The following is a 21,287-nucleotide window of genomic DNA, read 5'->3' on the forward strand; positions in this document are numbered from 1 at the left end:
GGGAGAAGTTGGCAATTCTCTGTGGTAAGATGTTAAGCTGGCACTGCAGGAGTCACAGCTCATCTGTCAGAGAAGTAAAAAGTGTTAGATAAAATAATATGCGTCTATAATGGAAATGGAAATTTTTAGAAGCAGTCATGTTTGCAGTATAGCATAAAGATTACCTGAACCAGCCCAGAGCAAGTCAGCTTGATTAATGAAAGTAATGTAGTTGTGAGAGCAAATGTCACACTGTGTAAATTAGCTTTGTTGTATATCCAGCTTGGACACTTCTGCTCTTACACAGATACATAGGTCAAATGTTCAGATATTTATGGTGAGTTATGCTTTGCAACTAAGATGGAGACTTCAATGTTTCAAAGACCACTCTTCACTTGTTCAAATCTCCGTAAAGCAGGAGCTGGTACAGCAGAGCGCTGTGCAAAGCATCACAACACTAGAACCGCTGAGCAGAGAATCAGGTCATACATAGATCTCTTAATTACATAAGGCAGCCAGGGCTTCCCTCCACCCACACCCCCCCCCATTTTCAAGACTTTCTTCTCATTTGAAACTAATTGCTAAAGAAAATGGAAATAATGAGTCATTGTATTGAGGGTGAGCTCAGTGCGTTTCAGTACAGTGTACAGTATGTTCTAAACAGTTTTATTTTCACTGTTGGGAAGAACGCATCAATAGTGGACTGTTTAAATTCCTGCACTTGCAGAATCTCTGCACGTCTCATTAGCAGTGAAACAAGGTCAATAACGTTCTCAGCTTTTTTGCTTTGCTCCTTCACTGTCATGCAGACAGCACTGAGCTGCACTTCTGGCCTCAGCAGCTTGTAATTCTATACTATGCTGTACTTTCAGGTCCCTTTCTTCTGCCTCCTCATCAGAGTCCTGTATCTGAAATGTGAAACCCCAGACCATAATGATCCCTTGGGTAGCTTAACACAGCCTGCGGAGTTGCCTCAGGGTGAAATTTTTCCTATGTTTGGCCTATCTTTTAGTGCGAATTGCTTTCCTCGAGATGTTGCTAACAGAGTGATTTGATGTAGCTGTGCTGAATTCTTCCCCAGAAGAGTATTTGGAAATTGTTCAGGGATGAATTCCAGGAGAAGTTCCCCAAGTTATGAGACAGCAAAGGGAATAAATACTCTGCTGCTCCTGCTTTATTGTAATCCAGAAAAAACTAACGTGAAGCCAAAACAGTGACATGATGAATTGTTCTCAGACCAGAGTGGTTTAGGGAACCAGACAGTTTTGTGAAGATCTGTCAAAAGCTTTCATATACTATTATATTGGACTGTATTAATGAGCACTTCACCCTGCCTCCTGCAGAAGCACCTGAAAGACTTGATGATTTCTGGAATCCCTTCAGGTTTGAATGAGATGGGGAAAAAAATACTTGTATGCTAATGACCATTACACTCAGCGCCACAAGATTTCATCATCCATTATTCCTTTCCTATGGATACATCCTTGAGCTCACATCCTACCTGACTCACAAGTAGAATATCAGATTTCAAACATCCACATTTAAAAATAATCAGAAGGCTGTGTATAGGCTGCAGGTCAGTCCATAACTAATAAAGCCATCTGTGAAATTCTGATTTGGAATCTCATTTGGTTTCTGGTCTTTATGGTCATTTTGTTTACTGATCAGAAATCTTGGCCTTGCCTCAACCTGCAGGCTTTATTTTTCTTCCTACACTTTTTTCCCTTCATGTTTTTCTTACAGCACCTGTAGAAGCTCTCAGGATTCATTGTCACCTTGTCCCTGCCCCTTCTGTCATTGTGAGGTGTACATTAGTTACTTCCCCAGTTGATTTGCTGCAGTTCCTTTTTCAGATGTTCAGTGTAGGTGCATCTGAAAGCAGAACCCTGTCTGAAAGACAGAGACTTCTTGAAAGAAGAGGAGTAAAACCCATATTTGTGTCATCAAATTTTACCACTATTCGTGGACATTTCTGATTTTCATATGTATCCATAGACCCTCCTTCTCTGGGTTTCCCAGCTGTGAGTATGCTTTCCGCTCCCTTATACTTGTCCTGTTCATGATCATTTATTTCTCAGAGGGCCACTTGCTGTTTCTAAAAATTCTTTGCTTTATCATCCTCTCATGCAAACCTTCTACATCTATCTTTAATTCTTGCTCTCGCAGTTTTCTTCTTTCCTTAGATTTAGAATGGATGCCCCTAAAATGATTTTATGATGCCCTTCATGAAAGATTTTATATAAAAATAAATTAAATTGGGGTTAAGCAGCTTGTGTCAAATAGCTGCTAGCTCTCAATGCCAGCAGCAAACCAAACCCAACACTTCTCGTGTGACAGCAATGAATCAATCCTCCATTTAGACTTTTTTGCCTGTAGAAGTACAGGCCACAAACTCAGGGCATCCTGGAATGCCTAATAAAACAAAGCACATGAGTGTATATAAGAATGTGGGACATGCTTTTTGTATTTTTTTAATTTTATTTTATTTTTTTATTGATCTGTCTGCTAGCAAGAGATTTCAGTAATGCACATTCAGTAAAGGAATGTAGTCCAAGGATATTTATAAGCTTTATTTATGAACATGCCTTTTTTTTTTTTTTAAGACATTGGATTTTTTAAAGGATCTTTTCATATGTACTTTTAATTCCATCCCCACTCTACCATAGTGTAATTTGTACAGTTACCTTACTGCTTTGCAGTTCAGCCAACATAATGAGCAGGGGTATGGAATAGAAGTCTAAATGCTTATCATTTCTCCTCACATGCTTGCGTGTGACCTTATTGACGACATTTTTTTGCCTTACTAATTCTATTCTCTGAGAATTGAGACCTCAGTAAGAATTGGTTTTCACTCAAATTGAAGTTAAAGCTATTAATTATATACTGGGCAGAGTTATATTCATGCAGATTGGGATCATAAGAAGCAAGCACCTTTTGGATGAATATGTTCTTTGTAAAAAAACAAACTTCATTTTCTCTTGTCACTGCAGATTAAATTTCTCATTCAGAGATGCTGCTCAGCTGAGTCCTTTAAAAAAAACCAAAAAACAGTCTGATTGAACTGTATTAAGATTTGGAGCTTATAGCAGCACATCAGAGAACTTTGCTGTGGAGAAGCAAAATCATCTAGTGGTGAGGGAATCTCAAGAGACTGAGAGATTTTCCCTTTCTCTGCTTCTGATATGTTGTGGGACCACAGGCAAGTCACTTTACTTTGATCAGTTCATTACCACGTCTCCTAAAGACAAAGACTGCCTTTCGCTTTGTCTTTTGTCATGGCATTCTCATCAAAGCTGTATTCTTCACATAGTAATTCCAGCAAAAAATAGAGATATAACTGTTAGGTTAATAATGTAGCATTCGATGCCCCATCCCTGGAAGTGTTCAAGGCCAGGTTGGATGGGGCTTTGGGCAACGTGGTCTAGTGGAGGGTGTCCCTGCCCATGGCAGGGGGGTTGGAACTAGATGATCTTTAAGGTCCCTTCCAACTCAAACCATTCTATGATTCTGTTTTTATTTGTGTTTCCTTTACAGAGCTCAGAGCACTGTAAACCAGTTACTAACAATCATGCTATCCTCCAAAGGGGGCTATATTACTTTTATCTTAATAGTACATTATAGTAGCAGATCTGTGTAGTGTGTTACAGCTGGGGTATGGCTAAAAGGTAGTCTGTCAATCAGTGGCAAAGCTACACCTCTGTTTCTTGTAGTTCACTTTTTTCATCTGGACCAAGTTTCCACATGATTTTATTGAGGCATTAATCCATTTTGTCTAGTCTTTTGTGCCACAATACCTGACAAAACTTTTCTCTTTGTGTTTGTGCAAATAAAATCCACTTGTGAAGTCAACTGTATGGCTGGTACTTCTGACTGCGATGTTTCAGGCAGCGTTGCTATGTCAATAAAGGATTTCATGATGTATAGTATCTGCCTGACACAGCAGAGCTAATGCAAACCACTAGCATAAATGTAGTTATAACCACAAAATTCAACTTCTGTTGGTGTAGCTTGTTTCTCCTGGGAGCACGATGACATGGAATAGTTATACTGGAAAAAGATAGTTTTTATACATCTTTTGGTTAGCTATACCAATTTACACTAGCAGAATGCTCGTCTTTCTTGGTATAGCTATGCCAATTTCTGTCATTGGCTTGGTGTAATGTTGGCATTGCAATAGAAATCCATATTCTGGAGGAATCAGGAAAAAAGGACCCAGGACTCATAGATGTGTTTCTTTGTAATTTTCTTGTGACTATACCTGTCCTAAGGTTGAAGGTAAGGCTGAATGGAAAAAAGCAGGAATAATGACGGGGTAAAAGGTTAAAAACCAAGTGTGAGGCAGTTCTAAAGGATGCAAGGATGATGGCGGAGTTCATCATTAGAGTCACGAGGCAGGCATGATTAGGTGAAAGGAGGAGACGAGGAAGTTCAGAGAAAGGCATGGGTAGGCACAACACAGAAACAAATGAGCTGAGGAGCAACAGAAGGGAATCTATGCACTGGTGCAGTCCCGGGAACCGGGAATCAGTTGCTTGGACTTTTGCTTGTAAAGGGATTTGGGAAGGGTTGAGGCATAACAATGATACACTTTCTGCCAGTACAGGTATTTCACTGTGTCAGTGTTAACTTCTATAGCTCTTGCATCTGTACTTTATGCTCTTAAAATCAAGGAATTTTGCAAATGTATGGAAGCACTATCAGAGGACCTTGCTTTAGGTATTTGTTATGTCAGATGGAAATAGCTTTGTCCTTTGTGACCTTTAATGCATTTATTTAAAAAAAAAAAAAAATCTATATCTACAATTCCACCTTTTGTGACCTGTAACGGAGAGTATGTATTTTACTTCAGTGTGGTGCAGGTGCAGAACATTTACAAGATATATGAATTCCCTGTGATTGTGCTGAATGGCAATTACGTACAGCACATTTATTTAAGTTTAACCATTCATTTGCCCTGGGGACCTCTGCTGCCATGTGAGATATGAGTCTCTCCCCTAACTCACGCTTTCCATGATTTACGCATAGGGTGAATAGTTTTTTGGAACTAAATTCAGCCAGTTTTATTCAGACATTCCATCAAAAGCCCTTTTAGGTAGAAAGAAACACCGTTTACATCTGAATTCTGAGTTTTCCATGGCACTGACAGACCAGAAAAGAATCATCTTTCCTTCATGGCCCAGGGAGTTCTGAGACAACTTACCATGCTGTAAATCTGTATAAATATGGAATATCCCTTTTGGCACTTGTGTGGCTAGAGGCTTGAAAAAAGCAACATGAATCTAATTGAATACATACTAGAGTTGTAACTGAAGATGCATATTAACTTGTTTTGGTGATGAATTTGCCTTTGCAAAAACCAGTGCCTTTTTTTCTATCCATTAATTCCAAAGGATTTTTTTTAAATGTGAAAAGATGTTTGCCTTAACTCTGAAATACTTTTTGCATTATTTCACCTGATTTAAACAAAAGTGGAAGGAAAACACTGAAATTATTTTTGTTCCAAGTAATTTTAAGCGAGTGATAAACTAAGGCTGTATTATAACTTAGAAGTTCCCAAGAGTCATAAGTGGACTAGAAGCTACTCTGAGGCAAATAAGTATGAAGGATTCCCTTGTCATGGGGCACAGCATCCTTGACCAGCAGAGTAGTTTGTAGGAACCACTCCAGCTGAGTGAGTAGAGCTCTGTGTCTGACCTTAGCTGGCGTATGGTTTGAGGAGGAGGAAGGCTGACTCACAGCTTCTTTTACCATCTGTATGTGGGCTGCACAGGGTGAGAACTTTGATTTCTTTGAGAATCAAGGGTCACCTGTATTAAAGTGTGTGATTTTCAAACTTACAGTTAATATTTGATTTTCAAGTTGGGTATCAAACACTACAAATCATTCTGCAGTGGTGCATTCATAACCAAGATACTTTATATAAATTGCACTAATTTGGGTTTGAATAATATGTGTGAATAATTTCAAGGTTTGGGAGCAAGTGCAGTTCGTTTAGGATATTCTTTTCTCTGTTTCATGGTTGTTCTGTTACAGAACTTAATGGTCAAAGATATAGAATCATAGAATCATAGAATGGTTAGGGTTGGAAAGGACCTCAAAGATCATCTAGTTCCAACCCCCCTGCTGCGGGCAGGGACACCCGCCACTAGACCACGTTGCCCAAAGCCTCATCCAACTTGGTCTTAAACACTTGCAGGGATGGGGCCTCCACAACCTCTCTGGGCAACCTGTTCCAGTGCCTCACCACTCTCACAGTAAAGAATTTTTTTCTCACATCTAATCTAAATCGACCCTCCTTCACCTTGAACCCATTACCCCTTGTCCTGTCACTACACTCCCTGATAAACAGTCCCTCGCCATCTTTCCTGTAGGCCCTCTTTAGATACTGGTAAGCCACAATTAGATCTCCCCGAAGCCGCCTTTTCTCCAGGCTGAACAACCCCAACTCTCTCAGCCTGTCCTCATAGGAGAGGTGCTCCATCCCTCTGATCATCTTCGTGGCCCTCCTCTGGACTCGCTCCAACAGCTCCATGTCTCTCCTGTACTGGGGCCCCCAGAGCTGGATGCAGTACTCCAGGTGGGGTCTCACAAGAGCGGAGTAGAGGGGCAGGATCCCCTCCCTCGACCTGCTGGTCAGGCCTCTTTTGATGCAGCCCAGGACACGGTTGGCTTTCTGGGCTGCAAGCGCACACTGCTGGCTCATGTGGAGCTTCTCATCAATCAATACCCCCAAGTCCTTCTCCTCAGGGCTGCTTTCGATCCATTCCTCACCCAGCCTATAGTCGTGCATGGGGCTGGGCCGACCCACGTGCAGGACCTTGCACTTGGCCTTGTTGAACTTCATGCAGTTCACAGGGGCCCACCTCTCAATCCTGTCAAGGTCCCTCTGGATGGCATCCCTTCCCTCCAGTGTGTCGACCCCACCACACAGCTTGGTGTCGTCAGCAAACTTGCTGAGGGTGCACTCGATCCTGCTGTCCATGTTGCCGACAAAGATGTTGAACAGTGCTGGTCCCAGTACTGACCCCTGAGGAACACCACTCATCACCGTTCTCTCCACTTGGACATTGAGCCGTTGACCACAGCTCTTTGAGTGCGACCATCCAGCCAATTCCTTATCCACCGAGTGGTCCATCCATCGAATCCATGTCTCTCCAATTTAGAGACAAGGATGTTGTGTGGGACAGTGTCAAATGCCTTGCGCAAGTCCAGGTAGATGATATCAGCTGCCCTTCCCTTGTCCACCAATGCTGTAACCCCATCATAGAAGGCCACCAAGTTTGTCAGGCATGATTTGCCCCTTGTGAAGCCGTGTTGCCTGTCACCAGTCACCTCCTTGTTTTCCGTGTGCCTGAGCATAGTCTCCAGGAGGGCCTGCTCCATGATCTTGCCAGGCATGGAGGTGAGACTGACCAGCCTGTAGTTCCCTGGGTCTTCCTTTTTACCCTTCTTTAAAAATGGGGGTTATGTTCCCCCTCTTCCAGTTGGTGGGAACTTTGCCAGACTGCCAGGACTTCTGAAATATGATGGCGAGTATTCTTAAATTGTTTCACCAGAAAATATGTCAGAACCAAACCTCATCATTTTTCACAGGGGTAGGTGCCAAGTACAGGTGTTATATTGTTCAATCTGCTTTGCACTTAGAATTTAGTCTTCCGCTGCTTTTAGGAGAAAGAGAGAGGGGAAAAAAAAGGAAGGGAGTAGCAAGCAGAGATAACCATTTGGTTGTTTTCTTCTTCCCCCAAACTGCAGTAATCATACTTTGGGCAGCCATGAAAGTCTTCGCAAGGCAGCCACCTGCATTCAGCTTCGACTACACAACACTAGTAATTTGAAGCAAAGTTTGGCTCGAACGGTATGTTGTCGTCTTTTTTCCTCCTCATTCTTCCAGCATCCCTGAAGGAATAAAATTCCACCAATCCTTTTATGTAGCAACCTGCAGTAATAATTAAGGAGAGATTATTTGCTTTCCGGAACATGCATATATTATTGCTGAACTTCAGTTGAAACGTACTGGGGAACATCTCTGCTTTGCTCCTGTACTTGTATCTAGTGTGTTACTGTAGAGAACACACAACTGAAAAAGACTAAAGGTTACCTTTTTAGAAAAAAATCAATTTTGTCAGAATTTAATGATGCTGTTTATTTCAGGAGGTCAGAGAATTCTTATTTTTGATTGATCTTTCTGTGTTTTGAATTATAACAAGGGCAAAACCACTCCAAGTACTGCATAACACGAATTAGATCTGGATTCTTGTCATTATCGCTGAAAACCGGGGTGGGCTGATAAAAGCCAGAATCACAGTTTGTGTATGTCTGATGCATACTTGTGTGTGTGTGTACGAGCTTAAGCAATTTTGCAGTGGATTACTGAGCTTTAATGACACTGATCTATGGTACTAAATGTGAGCTTTATTCCCAGTGGACCACCTTGAATTACTTCCAACCCAAAATTTGCAGTGCAGGAGAAGCTTTGTTCTGGGCATTGTTCACTGGCAGCGTGTTGACTCTGTTTGCAGATAGTACCAATTACCTGCTTTGCATAAGTATGCTATCAGCCTGAGTCTGTCAATGTATGGGTCAGATGGTAGATTTCTAACAAAAAAAGGTAGGGGCTTGCTTTTCATTTCTGTTATGTGTCATCATCTGAAACATCAAGTTCAATACATTACCTGGAGCATTTAAAAAAGATTACTATAATGAGGCTAAATATGTATTTATCATTTTAACCAGATAAAAGCAGAATAATTGAGTGCTGATGTGTACAATCCTGACTTAAATTATTGGCATTCTTCAGAGCCAATATTATTAATGTATTTATTTATGTTCTAAAAAACATTGATTCTTTTTGGTATAGCATTGTCCAAAAGAAAGTAAACTGGGAAACATAGAAGCTTTCATCACTGGGTCACTTCTTCAAAAGTGATTCAGATCAATGAATTGCCAATTGCTTGCTCTCACTCTAGAGGAAATAAGTTGATGTTTGAATATACCTTCAGAAGTGGGTGAGCAAGTGTCCATCTTGTGTCCTTTCTCACCGCATCCCTGTATATTGTGTCTCTGTGATATTTGAAAAGTCATGGCAGTCAGGTGAAGTCCCTGGTGACTAGAAAAAGGGGAACATTACACTCATTACTGAAAAGGGTATAAAGGAGGACCCTGGGAACTACTGACGTGTCTGCCTCACCTCTGTGCCTGGGAAGATCATGGAACAGATCCTCCTAGAAGCTATGCTAAGGCACATGGAGGAGAGGGAGGTGATTCAAGACAGCCAGCATGGGTTCACCAAAGGCAAGTCCTGCTTGACCAACCTAATGGCCTTTTATGATGGAGTCACTGTATCAGTGGACCGGGGAAGAGCTACAGATGTCATCAATCTGGATGTCTGTAAAGCCTTTGACATGGTCCCCCACGGACATCTTTCTCTCTAAATTGAAGAGATATGGATTTGATGTTTGGTGGATGAGGAATTCATTGGATGGTCACATCCAGAGGGTAGTGGTTGATGGCTTAATGTCCAGATGGAGATCAGTGACAAGTGGTATCCCTCAGGGGTCTGTACTGGGACCAGTACTGTTTAGTATCTTCATCAATGACATATACAGTGGGATTGAGTGCACCTTCAGCAAGTTTGCAGGCAACACCAAGCTGAGTGGTGCAGTTGACACACCTGAGGGACAGAATACCATCCAGAGGGACCTGGACAAGCTTGAAAAGTGGGCCCGTGTGAACCTCATGAAGTTTAACAAGGCCAAGCTCAAGGTCCTGCACATTGGGCAGGGCAACCCTGGTATCAATACAGGCTGGGGGATGAAGGGATTGAGAGCAGCCCTGCAAAGAAGGACTTGGGGGTGCTGGTGGATTAAAAGCTGGACATGGCCCAGCCATGTGCACTCGCAGCCCAGAAAGCCAACCGTATCCTGGGCCACATTTAAAAGAAGCGTGGCCAGCAGGTCAAGGGAGGTGATCCTCCCCCTCTACTCAGCTCTGGTGAGACCCTATCTGGAGTACTGCATCCAGCTCTGGAGTCTTCAGTACAGGAAAGACATGGACCTGTTGAAGTGGGTCCAGAGGAGGGCCACAAAAATGATCAGAAAGATGGACCACCTCTCCTATGAGGACAAGCTGAAAGAGTTGGGGTTGTTCAGCCTGGAGAAGAGAAGGCTCTGGGGAGATCTTACTGCAGCCTCTTCAGTACTTAAAAGGGGGCTTATAAGAAAGATGGAGACAAACTTTTTAGCAAGGCCTGTTGTGATAGGGCAAGGCATAATGGGTTTAAACTAAAAGAGGGTAGATTTAGACTATATATAAGGACATTTTTTGCAATGAGGATGGTGAGATACTGGACAGGTTGCCCAGAGAGGTGGTAGATGCCCCATCCCTGGAAACACTCAAAGTCTGGTTGGACAGGGCTCTGAGCAACCTCATCTAGTTGAAGATGTTCCTGCTCATTGCAGAGGAACTGGACTAAATGACCTTTAAAGATCCCTTCCAACCTGAACTATTCTATGATTCTGTATCACAGCAGCAAAATGAACGTGTCCAGTGACCATTGGAATGAGTTTTGTCTTGGGAAAGTATCTGTGGTACCTTGTTGTTGTTTAACTGCAAGTTGTTGAGATTGAGGCAGGAATCACCATGTGATTTCCATTGTCTGCATTAACCAAGGATTAGATGATCATCATAGTCCTTTTTGGTGTTAGATCTGTGACAAGACATCCTGTGTTAGTGCTACCAAAGAAGGGTTTGAGAAGAGTGATGGTAATTAGATATAATTATGGACGCACATAAGTATGTGTCATGGTGGAAAAATTATTTACCTTTTTAGCATCTCTGCCTTTTAAAGGGAATAGTATATTATTGACTCTTCTACTGGGCAGTTGCAGGTTTCCAACATTTTCTGGCCTGAGAAATCAGTGACATCAATGTAAGTTTGATACCAATGCAGTTTGCTGCTTATATGCATATACCACGTGATGAAGGTATTTTTTACATGCATATACTGAAAAGAGGGAACCTCAGACAACTTCCTGACAATGTCGTCTTCAAATTTCCAAGCCAATAACTGATTCTCTACAAGTTGCCCTGTCTTCAAACAGAAAAACTAAAATATAGAGCAAATGACCGATTTGCTGTATATGGTCTGCTGTTACTATAGATCTTCAGAATTATCTGCTTTGGAACCTAATGATATGTTCAGGAGTCTCTTCTGAAGCTTTAAAGCTTGTTTATGTGCTAAGGAAATGAAACTCTATACCAATGCCATCTGGAGACTGCCTTCATAATTCTTGCCTACTTTACATAACACTGTTGAAATTGGGATGCATAGTTAAAAATACCTGTTTGTACATGCAGATTACTATTATTTTACTATTATGCTTAATAACCAATGTAAGTGGATGCTTACAAGTAATGTGCAATTAATTTTATTTTTAAACCAGACAGCTTATGATCTTTGGCCAATAACTAAATGTTCACAATTCTTTCGTGAATTCAGCTGAAAAACATTTTTTTTTAAGGTGAATGCTTGCTTCCTTTCCTTTTGTGGGAAGCTGGTATTCTGTTATGAAGTACTCAGAAAGAGGAAATTGTCTTGAACTGAGCAGTTATAAGCAAGAAATTTGGCCTGGGGCTTTACATGGAATCACAGGGTTTTTGAGCTAGTGGGTGACCTTTAATTTGATTTTGGTTTTTTGAGACATGAGATTTATCAGCCTTAACACTCTGGAACTAAAGTCTTTTAAGACCCAGATTTTCCACACGCTAGATTCATACTAACCTTCCAAATAAAGCTTATACAGAGAACACAAGGTTGTCTTTATAATATAGAAACATACTGAAGCTCAGTTGAGACACCCATTTTTTTCAGAGTTGTCCCCACATACTGATTATCTGGGCAAAGCATGAATCTTTGTAGTGGAGAGGCAGCAAAGAACACTTAAGGGTTTCTAACAAGAGCCTCTCTTGCTTCCAGAAAAGTATTTTTGGGCTAAAGCAGCCAGCAAGTGATATTTCCTGAAAGTTTAAAAACATTTTTATTTATAAGTATGCCACTGTTAATGGTGTTAGTATTTTATCAGACATTCAGTGGTCCATCACGATAAGAATTATTTAAATTATTTAAATGTTTGTGGCTTTTAGAGGGATTGTGTAGTACCTCAAATAGAAGGAAGCCTTTCCTTGTGTTTAAGCATCCCTTGAAACTGAGCTACTGTAAAATGCTTCAAGTTCTATTAATATGCTCAAAGTCTCCTTCAAATCTGTTGAAGTTTGACAGGTCTAAATGAGGTTTAATATACTGCAATGCACTGTGGAGGCCAGGAGCAGAGACCAAGATCAACATTTCACATTTTGGAAATAGTCATGTTTAGCAGGTAGAATGATTACAAACAAACAAACATAGTCTTCCAGGTAGGTAACTAACAAGCTTGGAAGACAAAGTAGCAGTGTTCAGGACATTAGAAAACATTCATTGTCTCAAAGAATTTGTGGAACTATAATTAATAACCTACAATAGGGTTTAACCAGAAAGGGTGACATTTTAAGATATCTTCAAGTGAATTATCGATCACCCCTTTACGGTAACTGACACTACTCTGAAAGCCTCAGGCCATGAAGTTACTGCAGGTTGCTAATGACAGCAAAGAACATGAGCAGCTCTAGAGCTGGCATTGAGTCATAGACCCAGAGCTTTCCTTGAGCTCCAGGGCATGCTCATGGCAGACTGCTCGTATCAGAAAGGAGAGGTTCTGCTCCCAGGTGGGAGCACAAGCAAGTCTGTCAGGACCGGATGAAAACTCACGAAGGAGACACAGACTGTGGTGCGTTGAATGCTGCAGTGTTTCCTTTCGCTCTGGAACCGGTTCTGTAGATCTCTTTGGGTATACTGAAACCTGCTCCAGCCACACTGAATTCAAGGGTCTGAGGTAGTCTACACTCAGCTCAGTCAATTTTGTTGTTGCTGTTCTCTGAAACTTGCAGCTTTGGTAATAAAATTTATTCGAAAGTCACAGATTTAGAGGCAGTTTATGGAAAATAATTTTCCTCCCTCAGAATTTGTATAAAAAGATGTGAAAATAATGTGGTGTTTGTTTGTTTTTAAAAAAGGCACAAACTTTGAGACTTTTAAGATTCTTCAGCTATCTCAGATGGTATGTACATGTGCAGCTACCGTTTATTTTTGTGAGTTAATCTGCACTCATTCCTGGGGAGAATTTGACCTGTACTCTATAGGATCCTTTCAAACTTTGGATTAAGTTATTTTATAGAAACCTACACTAAGGTTGTAGTTTAACTAGTGTCGCAGAAACATATTCATATCTTGACAGCCCCTCTATATAATAATCACCCATATGTATTTGGGTGCTAAATAATTCACATACACACACCTTTTGCCCTAGTCCATCAGATCCCCTTAAGCTTCTGGGTTCCTATCAGTCACACATCTAATTTCTCTCTGAGCTGCAGGGCTGCCTCCTTCAGTCTGTGTCACATTGTTTCCAAGTTCATCCCTCCCTGTCCTCTAGTCCTGTCAATGAATGAGATCAAGGAGGAAGTTTGTCATTTATCAATCTTGTTGTGTAGCTCAAGCCTTGTCCCTGTGATTGCTCAGTTCAGATATGCTCTGCTATTTGTAAGGTCTCCAGAGGTACCAGTGCAACAGCTGAGCATGCAGTGACATTATAAAAATGCAGGGTGGATTTTGCAGAATATGTACATTACTCATCTGTAGGGTAACATGACTTTACAAATTAAAAAAAAAAAGTGTGTGGGGGGATATGATCTACTGAGAGTCAAGATGGATGTGATTGACCATAGCTCTGTCTAGAAGTAGCAAATTCAAATCACAATATTACAGCAGGCAACTAGGGAGTGCTTGGTGCTATTTCCTTCCTGGAATGCATGCTTCTGATTATGGTAGCCCTACAGGGGCTCAAGGTCTTGAGATGTTATACCAGTCCTCTAGCATGCATTGAAGCTGTGTGATAGCTGTCAGGTGCTCCAAGCCTCAGATATGGTATGGGCAGAAGACATGAGCTGTGAGCAAAACCAGCAGTTATTAGGTCACAGCCATATGTAGCACAATTAGTGCTGCACTCAAGAAATTGGCATCCATAAGCTATTTTTCTATGTCTTGTAATCATTTTTGTAGGAGCAACTCAGTGGAGGTCAGAGACAGATTCTGAAATTAGCTGAGAAAAGACCATTTACTCTCAAATGCATCCCCTAAACCCCAAGTACTTACCATGGCTTCTCCTCTGTAATAACGTTTAACACACTCATGTCAGCACGCTGAGATAAGGAACACAGGTGTTTGTATATGATCAAATACCCAGATAAAGTGGAGCTTAGTGCTTAGGTCTAAAGCACATTCAAAGCTTAATGCATGAGAATGTTTTTCTTACCTTCATCCCCTTCCATTTCATTCATCTAATTCATCTTTTACTGGTTGCCACTATGTGATAAAAGAGATAGTAGCGCTCCAGATGGGAATTCTTTACAGAACATCTGTAATGTATCTAGCTCAGCAAGATCCTGCTCCTTAAATAGTGCTCTTGCTAAATCTCTATATAGTGATCTAAAGCAGAATTAGCGTGAATTAATTCACATGTCGATTAACATATTTAAACTGAATCCAACCATAGCAGAGACACACGTTGCTCAGGAATGTTAGCTTTGGGCCACTACTATACTTCAATTAACTAGAAAAAATTGCTAGTGTAGTCACCTTGTTCTGCACAAGCTTTCAATATTTGAATTCACTAACATTCAAAATATTAGGAGAAGGCTTTTTTAGCCAAGCAAATAGAAGACTTTTTTTTCTTTAGGAAATACAAATTTTCTTTCAAATTATCTTTAAGGGGGGTGGAAAAATCATGAATCATATTTCATCACTGTTGAATTATGCCATTCTCATTTTTTTAAAAAGTTTTGTTTATTGTATGAAAGTTATAACAGCAAAAGATGAATAGAAGATTGATTTTTTTCTTACTGAAATGTTTTAAGGTTAAACCACTTTGGCTTCCCTTCACAAAGAACTTGAAAGTTTCCTTAGTTTAGCCTAGCCTAAAATGGAGTCACATTTCCTATTCTTCTGTATCCTTGGCCAGATATTTCTGTTCTCTGCTTCACTTTTGAGCAAACAAATATTTTAGATCAGTACACATATAAATAAATAGACTGTAGCCTGGTTGCCTAAGCTGTGCCCTTCTCAGCCATCTTTTGCATTTCTAGAGATACTAAGAAAAATAATGTCTGGCAGCTGTCCTAGCCACTATATAAACAGAAGCTCATTACCACTAGGTGCCTACGTGCAGATATTCAAACCTACTCCACAATGTTTTAGGGCAACCTCTTCCTGTGTTTGACTACCTTCACAATATATTTTTTTCTTGCGTTAAGGTGGAATTTCGTGTGTGTTAATTTTTGCCCTTTGCCTCTTGTCCTGTCAGTGAGCACTACTGAAAAGAATCTGACTCCCTTGTCTTCATTATTTCCCGTCAGATATTTGTGCACATGGATAAGAGTCTCCCTGAGCTTTCCCTTCTCCAGACTGAACAGTCCCAGCTCAGCCTCTCCTCATACAAAAAAATGTTTTAGTGCCTTGATCATCTCTGTGGCTCTTCACTGAGAACAGTCCCTTCAGAGGGGTTGCGAAGATGGTACAGATGTTATCCGTTCTGTTCTTTCAGAAAAGGAAGCAGCAAAGAGGTTGTGGATGCAAACTAATGTATATTGCTATTGCAAAAGGATGCCTTCTGCTGTCTGTAACAAGAAAGCAGAGGCAGAGTTTACTGAGATGTGGCTATAGTCTTAATCTATAAGTACTTAGAAGGAACCGCTGTGACAATCTGGTTTGGCATCCTATATAGTACAACCCAGTGTAACATGAGAGAGATTGACCAAATAAAATTTCGGACCAAAACATCCCTAACGCTCTGAGAGTTCCTAAAAGAACATGTTGGCTTTGGAAAATATAAAGCAAATCTCTCTAACATACATTTTTCCTGTCAGAATACTATGTGTCACTATAAGCTTCTCTTCCACAGTGTGAGGATGATCAAAGGCAGTTCAGTGTGAATCAGCTGTTAGAAGACACTTGTGCCTGGAGACTGACTCGGTAAGAACACTGGTATTTAACAGTATTTCTGTTTGTAATTGTTCGTATTTGTAGTGAGCCTTCTGGCCCCAAAGGACAATTCCAAGACCTACTGGGGACAGGAATAATACCCAAGAGAAAGGAAATTGGTTCAATGTTTTAGACTCTCATTTTCAGACCTTATTGATTGCTTAGAAAAAAAATCAATAATCATTTATAGATCTGTGTCGCTTTTCCTCATTCTCTTCCTTTCATGTCACGGAAGGTTTCATTAGAACTTTCTTGTTTCCTAAGGATTCCTAGGATTGGAGGAGTCATAATTTTCATGTGTGTGTTGCTCTTAGAGAATTTTTAAGAGTAAATATTGTAAAAATAATGGATTTGCTCTTCATTATGCCTGTGTTTTTACAGCTGAGTGATGTTTTATTTTATTTTTTTAATGGAGGCTAGCTATGACAAATTTTTAACTTGGCACTCAAAGGGCATCTGACTCTAAAGCTAACCTACCATGGACAAGCACTATATGAGATAGAGTCTTCATTCAACTTTCATTATGTTCCGTTTCATGCACTTAGATAAAGAAGCTGTTAACACTTTTTGTAATGTTTTTCATCAATTTGTTATAAAGTATTTTGCCAAGAATGGTAAATGCCACACCTGTCACTTAGCAGATGGAGGAAAACAGAGAGGTAGTGACTTGTTCAAGGTGAATATCTGGTGCTTACTGAGGACCCATCTGGTTTCCTAGAAGCATGGCCCAAATTTCCATTCTGGTTCTTGCAATAAAGAGATCAAACCAATCATGTAGTCTATACACACACTACTTATTGACTGCTTTATTTCTGCGATGTAAAGTGTGTGGCCTTTTCCATTGCAAAGAGAATCTTCAGAGGTGATATGTGATAAAAGATGTTGACGTGCAAATCAACTGTGGTCTGCAAAATTTCCTCTGATACTGTAGGGCAATGAATAACTGATAGCATAGGCAATAAATACTTTCTTTCTTCAACCACAAGTTCAGTAAATATTGAAAAAGTAAAAGCTTGAACTGTGTTTGATCACTAGTTCCTGCTTGTCCCATGAATTGTTGACAGGTAGGAGAAAACATTTTTCAGCGGTGATGACCCAGAAAGATCTGTGGTCAGGCCTTGTGCTCTCAATTGCATTTCTAACTTATCTGAGGAAAAAAGGGGTAATAGCTAAGTGACAAAAGTTTGCTGTCCGTAACATGCACAGGAGCTGCCTGTGATGATTTGCAGAAGGATTTTACAATCCTGAGTTGAGTGTGTGATAAAGTGGCAGATGAAATTTGGAGAAGATAAATGTAGATGGGAGGAAACAGTCTTAAATTCAGATATGAAATCATAGGGTCTGAGTTAGCTTTTACCACCAGGAGTGAGTTCTTGGGGTTATAATAAATAGTTCTGAATGTCAGCTTGGTGCACAGCAGCTGCAAAAAAGATAAAACAAATGTTGGGAATTATTTTGAAAGAAATGAAAAACAAACAAAAAAAATATTATGCCACAGTATTGATGTAGGGTGTTCATTTATCTTGAATACAGCTGGCAGTTCTGCTTCTCCCATTTCAAATATGATGTAATAGAACTTGAAAAAGCAAGAAGGGCAGCAAGGATGCTCAAAGGAATGAAATGCCTTCCATATGAGAAACAAATAAGTAATGATATTCTTCATCCTGATGAAGAGATAATAGAAGATGGGTATTTTATAGGTGACGAGTCTATGAGATCGAGGAGCACAGAGAATGTCTGCAGAAAAGGATCATTTACTGTACCTTCCAATGCAGGATAAAGGGAGCATGAAGTGAAAGTCACACATTCAAAACAGACAAGAGTAGGTATTTCTTTGTATAAGACCTAATTAAGTAATGTCTGGACACAGCCTGGCTTATCCAGGACTGTGTCCAGATGGTTTCTGAATATCTCCAAGGAGGGAGACCCCACAACCTCTCTGGGCAACTTGTGCCAGTGCTCAGTCACCCTCAGTACCTCCTGTGTTTCAGTTTGTGCCCATGGCCTCCTGTCCTGTCACCACTGAAGAGAGCCTGGCTCAGTCGTCTTTGCACGCTCCTTTCGGGTGTTTATATACATCAAGAAGATCCCCCCGAGCTTTCTCTTCTCTAGGCTAAACAGTCCCAGCTCTCACCCTTTCCCTATAGGAAAGATGCTCCAGTCCCTTCATCATTTTAGTGACACTTCATTGGACTCTCTGCAGTACATCGATGGCTTTCTTGTACTGAGGAGCCTGGAACTGGACACAGTACTCTAGGTATGGCCTCACCAGCACTGAGTAAAAGGGGAAGGATCACCTCCTTCAGCCTGCTGGTAATACCCTTGCTAATGCAGCCCAGGATACGTTTAGCCACCCTTATCCTTTTTTGCTGCAAGTGCCCTTTACTGGTTTGTGTTCAACTTCCTGTCCACGAGGACTACCAGGTCCTTTTCTGCAATGTTACTTTCCAGACAGTCAGCCTCCAACATGTACTGGTGCATGGGGTTATTCCTCCCCAGACACAGGACTTTGCATTTCCTTTCGCTGAACCTCATGACGTTCCTGTCAGCCCACTTCTCCAGCCTGTCAGGGTCTCTCTGGATGGTGGTATGACCCTTTGGAGTATCAGCCACTCTTCCCAGTTTTCTGTCATCAGTAAACTTGCAGAGAGTACACTCTACCCAATCATCCAGATCATTAAGGAAGGTGTTAAACAGTAGTTCACCCAGGACTGACTGCTGGAGTACACTGTTAGTTACCAGCCTCAAACTAGACTTTGTGCCACTTACCACCACCTTCTGGGCCTGGCCATTTAGCCAGTTTTCAATCCATCTCACACCTCATTCAGCCCACAGTTTATTAGCTTCTCTATGAGGTTGTTATGGATGACAGTGTCAAAAATCTATGATTTAATCATGGAAGGTTATCAGATTGGTCAAGCACAACTTTCCCTTGGTGAATTCATTCTGACTACTCTCTACCACCTTCTTGTAGTTCATGTGCCTGGAAATGGTTCTCAAGATTAGTTGCTCCATCACCCTCCTAGAGTTCAAGGTGAGGCTGATCAGCCTGTAGTTCTCTGGGTCCTCCTTCTTGCCCTTCTTGAAGATGGGAGTGACATTTGCTTTCCTCTAATCTTCAGGCACCTCTTCCAGTCATCATGTTTGTTGAAAGATTATCAAGAGTGGCCTCACAATGACGTCAGCCAGCTTCCTCAGCATTTGTGGGTGCATCCCTTCAGGGCCCGTGGACTTCTGTATGTCCAGTTTAAGTATGCTCTAGCCTGATCCCTATCAACTTCCTAGTTCATTCCAGGGGCTGCCCCCTGGGGGCCAAGTGTCTGAGCCAGCACCACCTTAGACTCCTTGCACATATGCAGTCTTCCAGCGCTGTACTTAAGGCTTGCTCCAGGATGTGCGTTACATACCTTTGATGTTATGGTATGGAAATATTGCTATAGTGGACTGTCTCATGTTATGTTAGACGTTTTGAATGGAAACCCCCCTTTTTAATTACTAGAAAACCTGTGTAGCACTGTAGAGTCATAGGGGGCCTTGAGTAGGCTCCCACTTGGTGCTACACAGGGTGCACAAGTAGTTCTATCTAACTGTGGCTACTCCAGGTATTGTGAACACAAGCCTTCATGCACTGCTTAACTTAGGGATCAAAAAATCACTGCCTGAAGTAAACTTCTTTAGCAGTCTTCACATATTCTTTTTCCCCATTAGAGGCAACTAGTTTGAGCTGAAATCACTCAATTATGTTGAGAAGGCGCTTAAATTTGAAGCACTACCAAAATCATAAGGTGAGCTGTACAGTGAAGAAAAGCCTTTATTCTTGTAAGCTGTGCCACCCTGGTATTTTTTTGTGAGTAGGCCAGTCAATAATATCATACCTAGTCATAACAGCTGTTTCTAACATAATATGCAAAACATCTTTGTGGTTGCTTTGCACCAGGACATAAGTTTGCAATGTGATAATTCCTCAATTCTATATATAGCTAGGGCTGTAATACGGATGGATGCAGTGGAATGGAGATGCAGTAGAACGGGGTCAACACAGGCTGTGCAAATCTGCCTGGCACCTAAGAAGGCCAGCAGATTACTTTCCCGTATTGCTGTGTCTTCGGAGCTGTGAGTATTTAGATTAGCTAAATAAAATAACTCTCAGGGTTGTCTGCATGCACTGTAGTTACATTTCTGATTGTAGCACACAGACGTTTGTGTTTTAGAGAACGTACTGATTGAGATGCTCAGTCTGCTTAGATCCAGAAAAGAAGGAAAAAGAACTGTTTGAACTAGCTTGAGATGAAGTAAAAAGAATGAACTGGAAGCTTACCTCTGTAATAATCAGATTTCCTCTCACAGGCAAATGTGATCGAATAAAACAGGCAGCCCGTACATAGCTTCACACACTGATTTTCATAGCCTGAAAACCAAACACAATGTAAATCAATGAGTGCATCAAAAGAACTGCAGTCCATTGGCCCACAATCTCTGACACTGAGATGCCAGTAACTATAACACGATGGCTAGTCTGATCCATGCAGTTAGTCCCAGCTTAGTTAGTCAGCATGGTGATAAACAGCGTTTTGGAAAGGAAAGCTATCATTGCTCCACAGTAGGTGCTGCTGCCAGGAAACTGAAAAATGAATGCTGTAAGTAAATGTTATATACTTGTTGTGTTCCTCTCATATAGACCAGCTGGGATCTAAGACTGAGTCTCTCAAGTTATTTGTACTTTTCTTTTCAAAACTATTGTACTGTATTGCCTTGCAAAAAGCTAAAAAAATTTACTCAGTGTCTAAGAAACACTGAATGTTCATGGGTTGGTTAGCCATATTTATACACAGCTATCATAGGTGTACAAGTATGAAGTATGTCTGTGTGATAACATATGGATATTATTAGTTATCTAGCAGCTAAAGGTTCAGGATAGTGTTAGTAGAGGTATTTCGATCGTTGTTACAAGTTGCTGGATTTGTTTCCTATTAATTATGTAAAACTATGGCTACTTTATACAGAAAATTCTCTAGGGTAGAATAAACTGATGGAAAATATGCTAATTTTTGAACTAGTATTATAACTTATGAAATTATTCTGAAACCTGCATTGAGGCCAAGCATGCTAATGAACATGCTTACCTATATGCATCAAGGCAATAAGGCAAGCTCGTACATCCAGAACTGCTTTTGAGCTG

The 21,287-nt window shown here is 40.9% G+C and overlaps 1 protein-coding gene across 1 annotated transcript in view; it reads left to right on the forward strand.

Moving 5' to 3' along the window:
• Nucleotides 1-21,287, forward strand: part of PIK3C2G (phosphatidylinositol-4-phosphate 3-kinase catalytic subunit type 2 gamma) — a 209,231-nt gene that overhangs the window by 14,039 nt on the left and 173,905 nt on the right. The window contains exons 5-6 of the mRNA XM_054837238.1: nucleotides 7,732-7,834; nucleotides 16,029-16,099. Coding sequence (XP_054693213.1) covers nucleotides 7,732-7,834; nucleotides 16,029-16,099 — 174 coding nt within the window. The remainder of the gene's footprint in view (nucleotides 1-7,731; nucleotides 7,835-16,028; nucleotides 16,100-21,287) is intronic.

This window comes from Grus americana, chromosome 1, assembly GCF_028858705.1.
Source record: "Grus americana isolate bGruAme1 chromosome 1, bGruAme1.mat, whole genome shotgun sequence".
Lineage (NCBI taxonomy): Eukaryota > Metazoa > Chordata > Aves > Gruiformes > Gruidae > Grus > Grus americana.